This window comes from Perca fluviatilis, chromosome 13, assembly GCF_010015445.1.
Source record: "Perca fluviatilis chromosome 13, GENO_Pfluv_1.0, whole genome shotgun sequence".
Lineage (NCBI taxonomy): Eukaryota > Metazoa > Chordata > Actinopteri > Perciformes > Percidae > Perca > Perca fluviatilis.
Genome location: NC_053124.1, coordinates 21,407,497 through 21,416,476, shown reverse-complemented (window position 1 = coordinate 21,416,476; position 8,980 = coordinate 21,407,497). Strand labels below are relative to the sequence as shown.

The following is an 8,980-nucleotide window of genomic DNA, read 5'->3' as shown; positions in this document are numbered from 1 at the left end:
TTTAAAGTCTGGACAGTGGTCTCTGCATAAAACACACCCTTTTGTCTTCCCAATCTATCCACAATGAGGTTCTGAGGGCAACAAAAACACCAAAAGGCAACATATTTACACATAACTTTTATTGCAAAATAACATAAAGACATGGCAGGAGTGTGGCTAACTGTTTAGTTCAAGAGCCTGTAGGGTAAAGTTGAGAATAGGCCCATATTACATTTTTAGGATATCAATTTCTGTTACAGGGCAGTCAGATTTTACACTAAATAGTCATTCAGTACTGTAGGTTTTTCTTTTTTCTTTATTTTCGGTTATGTTGGTGCTTTTAAGTGTCTGACAGAAAACAATGGTATTAAATTTCAGAGTGAGGTCTCATGCTGGGCTGTCAGTCTGATGACGCATCAGCAATATTTTTGTATATTAAAGTAATCCTGCATTAGTCTTTTTTTCCTAGTCGATGTCCATCTCTTGTGTTCCTCACTTCTTCTTCTCTTCGTCCTTTTTGCCTTCTGGCTTGTTTCCTGTCTGGGAGGCCAGGGAGCCCATGGCGTTGCGGATGGCCTCGTTGTTCGGGTCGACACCAGGCAGGTTCTCCAAGACGCTCTGAAGGAACTCTGGGTCTTGCATCACATCATAGTCATCTTCCTCCTATTCAATTACAATATAGAATACAATCAATCAGGATGGATTCGGTCTTCATTTAAGTGGAGTTAAGATCCCCAAACTAGGCTTCCTTACCTAGTATGTAAAGTGGGCATCTATGCATAATCTTTAGCTTCCACTTACCATTAGCAGCACACACAATGATTTAATTCTGTAATAACATGTTTATACCAAATCCACCTTGGTAGTCATACACTCTATGTACACAACACCTGTACCTTTGACTTTTTCTTTTAATTAAAGAACCTGTTATTTTCTAACACGTTTGCTCATTTAATTATACTGACGATTATACTTTTGCTTCCAGGACCCTTTGCAACTCTATTGACACAAGGGCCAGGTGAGGCCATTTAACAATTGTTCATTTAAAACATTGTATAATGACTCACCTTGGCTGATTCTGCAGTGTCCATGGGGGCTTCTGTGTCCATTTCTCCATACTCTGTTCACATAACAAGTGTTAAGAACTTATCTTAACAGACATATCAGCAATTATAAAAGTGGCCATAAGTGATAAAAAGAGCATACATTTGTATGATCAAATGGAACTCACCTCCTCCGGCAAGAGACATCTGCATGGCGTAGGCTATCTGCTCCTCCTCTGTCATGCTGCTGAAGTCAGGAAGCACTGCTGCACCACTCTCAGGCTGAGATACTGACATCTTCAACAAGGCCTCCTCAGATTCTGTTAGAAAATCAATCAAAACTAAACTAAGTATCATTCTATCACTCACATCCAATTAATAATAATAATAATAATAATAATAATAATAATAACAACAATTATAATTAGCGCTGTCGCGTAAGTTATAGCAACTATTTTTTCAATCCTCCAATTACCGTCTGCGCTGGGTGTGGGCATTCCTGCCTCAGCTGCAGAAGCAACAGCAGCCCTGCGGGCTTCTTCCTCCTGCCTCTGTCGCTGCTCCTCCATTGATACACGCAGGGCCTAAAAGAATGCACAGAGACAGCCCAGTGAGAAAAAAGGCAAAGGGCATCACTTCAAATTCTCAAGGATGCCCCCAGGCTTTCATCGTCTTTAACAAGCCCCGTCTTCACAGCAATGAGATTTTAGTCACACATTCCTTTATTGTTGGCATTTTTAATACCCCACTCTGAAGCATCACATTGGCTTTCTTCGAGTGGATGAGTTTCTCACCTCAGACTGGTTCCAAGGAGCTAATACACATGTATTTGCTACTGTATGTAAACAGGTTCTCACACATGGTATCATTGACTACGTTTACATGCACATAATATTCCGTTTTCCGCTTATTCTGAAAAAGGCGATGTTCCTAACTAAGCTGTTTACATGGCTAAAGAAAGTGAAAATCCCACCAATACTCCAGTTTACATGTAGCCGTGCAAAATAAGACTTTTTCAATGTTAACCAGCGGTAGTGGACTTGTTGGACCGTGCAATCACAGCCTCCCTCTTTCATTCTTTCAACCAGCTACTTGAAAAGGTCGGTGTGGTGATGTGTGCACATATTCCAAAAACCTGTTCATATCCAAGTCTTTGATAATGTTTAAAAGTAGATGTGTTTATCCTTATTATTGGGTCTGCAGCCTTGCAAACTGTTGGCTGGTTGGTTTGTGTACAGCAACTATAGCAACGCACAGAGCTGACCATAAGCCGTAAACAGGCAAGAGGTTGTAAACTGCGGTAAAAACCCAGATTGAGACACATATTCCGAACGCGCTGTATGTCCAAAGAATGCTTCTAAAACCCAAATAATACCGGAATATCGCACGTCTTAATCGGAAAATGCTATATCTGGAAAAAGGCCTCATTCGGAATATCCAACCGGAATATGCTGTTGACATGGCCTGTATCAAATTCAGAATATTGTCATATTCGGAATAATAGTGGAATATTGGTGTGCATGTAAACATACTCACTAAGACAGGTGTTGAAAGGAGTATCTGATCTCTATTTGTACAACTACTGTATATCATCACTTAATAATAAGTGCCAGGTTTTGGCTTTTTTGGAGTGTCTTAAACAGGATTGTTTGCTTTAAAAGAACTTTGAATTTCTCTCAAGTAAATACATCTTAGCCAATATTAATGCTGGGTACTAGTATAACAAGTTTGCTGTCACTTGACACACATCTATATATTGCTCACCAGGGCAAGTTCTGGATCAGCACTGGGATCCACACCAAACTCAAAGTCACTGGCACCAAGACCCATCATAGAGCCTCCTTCACCGGCCAGGATGGGAGAGGAGAGCAGCGCATCAGCCAGACTGGGCCCTGGAGGGACTGTGACCAGGTGGGAGCCTGTACCCTCCTTTCCATTTAAAGTGTTTATGAATGCAGTCAGCTTCTCTGTATTCAGCTCCTGATAACAGTTGGAGACAGATGGCGAGGCCAGTTGAAAACTCAAATTATTCGTGGGAAGAAATGGTCAGGTATGGAAATCAAAGAAATACAATTTAATGCTTTAATTTACTCTGCCTTGTAGCAGTGCAATGGAAGATAAACCAATATTTCCTCACCTCTTCTCCAAAGTTGATAATATCCACATTCACCTTCTCTTTTTTCAAGCGCTTTGCCAACTTGACAAGCTGCAGAATCAGCAGGTGGGACAGAAGCAGTTTGAGATGCAGAAGGATAGACATACATCGAGATATAGACAATGAGATAATGTGTTAAACCTATGATGTATAATTGGTAGGAAAAAAAATTCTCCCTGTGGGATTGGAACAAAATGTGATAAAAGACTTTAAACTCACGTCTTTTTCATTATCCTCTACAGGACTCCCAACAAAGGCAATGATCCTCATCTTGTGGTTTTTTCCTTGTCTGTGTTTTAGGGCCAGCTACACAGGAAACACATAACAAAAATATGGCCACTCAAACACTGCTACTGCAGAAAACAAAACCTCTCATTTACCAATTAAGTAATTACTAGGTAGATCCCTTCTTTTATGTTTGAAACAAATTATTACAATCAGAGAAATCCAAGTTACACACATGAGCCACTCTGATCCCCGTGCAGAAGCAGATATTTCCTTTGGGCTGGATAGCATGGAGTTTGGACAGGATGCGGCCAGAATCTGGTGTCAGTGTGGTCAGGACCTCACAGTTACTGCATGGAAACATAAAAAACACTTATCCATCATCACCAACCATGTAAAACAAATTGTGCTATGAAGTATTGTTGAAGTGATATGAGGATCATCATAACTTCTGACTATCTTGGTTAAATTAAAGAGAGAAAAGCTTACTTAGCCATAGTGATGAGGCCCACATTGTTTTCTGGATTGCTTCGTGTTTTAGAGTGGCAAACAATGTTGACAGCATCTTGTTGAGCCTGTAGCCTCGTTGGTAGAAAGTCTCCATTTCTCATGTATTCACTGTTGTCCACACTGTGGGGAAAATATCAGTTTAATGTAGCTCCGATACATCACTTAAATCCCTAAGTATTTTACCGCTGGAAAGAGCGTCTTTCCATAAAACTGTGCAGTCTATGCAGTAGAATGGCACACAATTTTTATTTTTTTTTAAATTGGTGATACATGGGCCAGAGAAAAGGGGCTCCGATATTCCCTTTCACTCAAAAAGGTAGAAAACCTAGATATACCACTATGCTGCACCAGAGCAACAAACACTTCCACTGGTGGGTGATGTAATTGCAATATTCTGCGATATATTGCAATTTATTACCTTTTTTCCAACTTCAAATTTTTCCCAGTTTCAAATGATGTCCCCAAAGGACAATTTTGTCAACATTTGTTTTATCTAAAAATATACATTTCTCTGTTTGTTCATCTCACTTCAATTGTATTGCTGCAAAATGGGGATTGTCAAGCAGACAGACCAACCAACACATATATCATAAAAGATCGATATTTGGCGTCTGTGTATCGATACAGTATTGCCACGAAAAATATCGCGATACTATGCTGTATCGATTTTTCCCCCACCCCTAATACACACACACACACACACACACACACACACACACACACACACACACACACACGTATAAGCGGCGGCAGCGCCAAACACACCATCAACAATGGCGGACGTTGCTTTGCTATTGATGTTCATGGCTTTGCGGACCTACATCGGCATCCAAACTCGGCGGATCCAACGTGTTCGCGCGGCTCGCCTTTATAGTGCAAGAAAGCAGCTTGTTTCCTCCTCTGACCACTGCTGCTGTTGTTTAATTGCGTCCATCGTGTTTATCTGCTAATTCAAAAATGCCGGTCACAAGTTTCTGTTCGTCTTGTTGGTCACGGTAACCCCGCCCCCAGCCGCTGACGTAAGCGGTTCTTACTTCTGGCCCAGCAATGATTTGGTTCTACTTAAGAACCACTTTTACTGGTTCGGAGGTGGTGCTTTGGTGGTCGAAAAACAAAGAACCGATTTGAAACTAGGCTCTGGCTCCGAACCAGCACCAGCTCGGCCTTGTAATAGACAGTTAAAATTGGTAATAGACAGTTAAAGAAATGGACAAAATAACGCTGTACACTTCCACGGAGAGCAGTGAAGTCAATTTGAAGCACTTTTCCGGTGATGGCTGAGCGTTGCTGCGCAGCCTCAAACTGAGCTTGACAAAGTAGAAGTGACGTGATCAACCTGTCTGAAAGTTGTAAGTCTTCTGGTAGCTGTGCCAAGAGAAATCTCAATCATTCCCAATCTTGCAGAGATGGAGAGCGTGGGTAGCAGCTGTCCATGAGCATAGGACCAACTTTTGGTAAGTATTCTGATTAATTATTTTGTCATTTGACACTTCTCCTGACTATACGGTAATTTATCTATTGTGTGACAGAAAGTTGCGTGGTTATGACACAATTGTTAGCCTATTTTTATAAAAAACGTCTGCTACGGGGCCATAACGTGAAATACAAGGTAATGGAGCCTTTTATACATTGTTGTGTTTCTTTAGAAATAAACAATGGACAAATAGAGTCTAAACATTTCAGACCCATGAACCTCCCCATAGGAGGTACGCTTTTCGGATGCTCGCTTACCCACTTGGGGGACCTACATCATGGACATCAACAGGCTTTACAGCATACGTACATCCCTCGGATGTATCATAACGTCATAAGATAATACCATGGACGTATTAATAGAACACATGGTGAATTACATCCATTTGCTATATCCATTATTACAGCTTGTTACATGACCTCGGGAGAACAGTCATGTGAGCCGTAGTGTTGACGAACTGACCGAAGAGCCGGTTAATTAACCCGACTCATGTCGCTGAACCGGCAGACTCGAGTGCCACACGTCAATGAACCGACTCACTCCTGTTTTGTTTTTTTACTTCATTCGTGCCGTTTGTGTAGCTGGTATTCTTCTGCTACTGTGTGTGTAGTAATCTAGCTCATTAGCGCCTCCACCGGAGTGGTGGTGGTAGAATCAATCGGGAAATGAGCTACCTAGATCGCGCACCAGGCTACGGAACGAGACCGAATGTAACCGTGCAACCGGCCGGCCCGCTCGAGTCTAATGCAATCAAGCGGTGTCTTGGTTCTCGGCAAGTTTGAGTTATTAACCAAACCTTGTTTCTGGTGCATCTTAGAGGATTGTGTTCATGGCAATTCACACATTATCGATGGGGAAGTACAGTACATCACATACAAATACACGTCATGTTATTTTGGTAGTTATGTTAAGTTAAATGTTAGAGAAGTGAATGTTGCTACGTGGTAGGTAGGCTAGGCTGTCACCAGGCTACTGAACGAGACCGTAAAGACCGTAACCGAGGGTACTGCATGAGTCTATATTCAAACGGGTGTCTAGGTTCTCGGCAAGTTTGAGTTATCAACCGATCCCAGAAGCCTTTATTTCTCGTGCATCTTAGATGATTGTGTACATACAAATTCATAGGACTACATTATCGATGGATATCACATACAAATGCACGTCATGTTATCTTAGTAGTTATGTTAAGTTAAATGTTTGTTACGTGATAGGTAGGCTGTCACCAGGAGACCGTGCACCAGGCTACTGAAAGAGACCGTAACCGTGCCTAATGCATGATTCTATGTAATCACGGGTGTCTAGGTTCTCGGCAAGTTGGAGTTACCGATAGCAGAAGCCTTTATGTCTCGTGCATTTTAGAATTGTGTTCATGGAAATTCATAGGCTACATTACCAAGGGGAAAGTATTATATCACATACAAATACACGTAATGTTATCTTGGTAGTTATGTTAAGTTAAATGTTAGAAGTGAATGTTGCTACATGGTAGATGGACTGTCACGAGGAGACCGCCCACCAGGGTACCGAATGTAACCGTGGCCAGTGCGTGAGTCTAGTGTCGGTCAGTATGTGTGTAAATAGTATGTCGAGACCGAATGTAACCACAACCGCTCAAGTCTTCCGCGGTGTCTTGGTTCCTGGTGGGGGAACGCGATCACACATGCCTTGTTTCTCACTCCCGCTAACTTATTGTTCATCAGACGTGACATGACAAAAGCATTTCGTTTTCACATGCGGGTAGGCCAAGGCGATTCACTAATGCTACGTTTACACGTGGCCGGCTATTTTCATAAACGGACATTTCAACCTTTCAGTTTCAGAAAAGTGTTCGTTTATATGTACCAGTGTATATTTGCCGTCAAGAGCATGCCAGACCTGTAGGTGGCAGTGTAACGAGAAGTTCAAGCCCACGTTAGCCAATCAGAATCCCGACAATAGCAACAGCAAACAATCACGTCCTCTTTCTCTCTCTTGGCTGCCTAAACCTCCGTTTGTCTCAGTTTACATGCAAACGAAGTTTTCCAAAATCTCCACTTTGAAGAGTTTTTAGAAATAATCGTTTTCTGTGATAAAAACGGGGTTTTCGTGTAAATGAGGCCAAACCGCAGGAAAATATCTGCGTCTTCCCTTCGTGTAAACGGGGCCTAACATTAGCCAACAAATCACATTTGAACAGTAAATTCAGCATTAAAATAGTATAGTTGTTTTTTTTTTTTTTTTTTACTATTTTTGGAATTCGTTCCAACAGCCCTAATGCACAGTAGTGTTTCTCCTGCTGGACCTGCTTGGCGAGTTCCTGCTCTTTTCTCGGCTAGAGGGACGTTCTTAAAATATAAAAAGTCCCTGGATTAAAAATAAGAGTCATTATCGACCTTGTTTGCATTTTGTGGTTTTACGGATGTCTCTTTTACAATAGTGGCCTATCGGGGGAAATCCTTTTTGAGGAAGTTCCTCAACTAGCTAGCCCTAGAGCCAGAAAAACGCGTCATCCGGCGTATTTCTGCTGGCCTGTGAGTGGCGAGTAATGGGCACTGCTAGGATATACGGAAGTTAAACAGTTTTTTTTTTACACATACTACCAACATTATAATAATACAAAGTTGGATGAATATCGGAAACTGCTAGCTAACGTTAACTATCGTTAGCAGTTGACATGTCATTCCCATATCAGCCGAGTCCTAGCTAGCTAGCTAGCTAGTTAGCATAGCTAGGCCTTACGATAGTAGATATTTTAAGACATATAAATTCCTCTTAACAATCGGCTCCCTGTGATAAAGCCGGTCTACTTAACGTGGGAAGTAACTAAAGTTACTAGGTAGCTAGTTAAACATCTGCCGTTACAAAACAGCATTAGCACGGTTGGCTAACGATAGCAAGTGGTGACGCCACGTAACGTTAACCGTCGCTGGTCGAAACAAACCATCGGGGTTGTCAGCTCATTATTTAGATAGAAAGCACTAGCTACATTGCAAGGGAAATGATTTGAATGTGGTTGTATATGCCACAGCTATATTAAACAAATACTTTATAAAGGCAGCAAATCTAAGCTAACTTTAGCTACAATGACTCAGCCGGTCGACACGGTCAATTATTAGCCCAGTACACCGCGAGGTTTCCTCCAAATTCATGTCAAAAAACTACTTAACCGAGGAATGATTGATTATGTATTCCTATGAACCGCTAACAAATCAACAACTACACAAAAAGGAATTTTTGTAGCGCTCTTACCAAACCATAGTACTTTCAAGCCCCATTTTGGAAACTTCTTGTTGCTCTCTGTCGTAATCATACAAGCTCACAGGCTATTGGACAAAGACTGAACAAAGCGAAATATGATTGGCCAGGTTCTCTAACCTGTCATTTATTTACGAATAATATAGCTACAATAGTTTGACAAAAGAAACCCTTAACTCACGGTCCACTTGCTAGTTTTTTTCGGGAGTTTTCAAGTGTATCTTGTGGTCTACTTTAGTCTCCTTTATTCAGTTTTATTCGATGTTTCTTTTATTTTATTTTTAAATCCCGTTTAAAGGTTTTTACGTCTTGTGTTGGACACTGTGTTGGAATTGCCTTGTTGTTGAAAGATAAATAAAA

At 41.3% G+C, this 8,980-nt stretch overlaps 1 protein-coding gene across 1 annotated transcript; it reads right to left on the bottom strand.

Annotated features, from left to right (window-relative positions):
* Positions 1–102: 102 nt before the first annotated feature.
* Positions 103–8,745, bottom strand: LOC120570908 (26S proteasome non-ATPase regulatory subunit 4). Its single transcript, XM_039819564.1, has 10 exons — positions 8,615–8,745; positions 3,892–4,032; positions 3,638–3,752; positions 3,397–3,483; positions 3,160–3,228; positions 2,787–3,002; positions 1,498–1,606; positions 1,211–1,342; positions 1,047–1,099; positions 103–642 (listed from the first exon to the last, which is right to left on the bottom strand). The coding sequence occupies exons 1-10, from the start codon at positions 8,638–8,640 to the stop codon at positions 472–474; spliced, it is 1,119 nt and encodes a 372-aa protein (XP_039675498.1). The 5' UTR covers positions 8,641–8,745; the 3' UTR covers positions 103–471.
* Between the last annotated feature and the right edge of the window lie 235 nt (positions 8,746–8,980).

What these genes read in the sequence shown, in the direction of transcription:
- LOC120570908 (XM_039819564.1), bottom strand. Translation starts at nt 8,640, where the DNA reads ATGGGGCTTGAAAGTACTATGGTTTG. An exon ending in GGCCTCATCACTATGGCTAA is followed by an intron (nt 3,753 to 3,891) that starts GTAAGCTTTTCT and finishes GTTTCCATGCAG; the next exon opens with TAACTGTGAGGTCCTGACCA. An exon ending in CGGGGATCAGAGTGGCTCAT is followed by an intron (nt 3,484 to 3,637) that starts GTGTGTAACTTG and finishes TTTCCTGTGTAG; the next exon opens with CTGGCCCTAAAACACAGACA.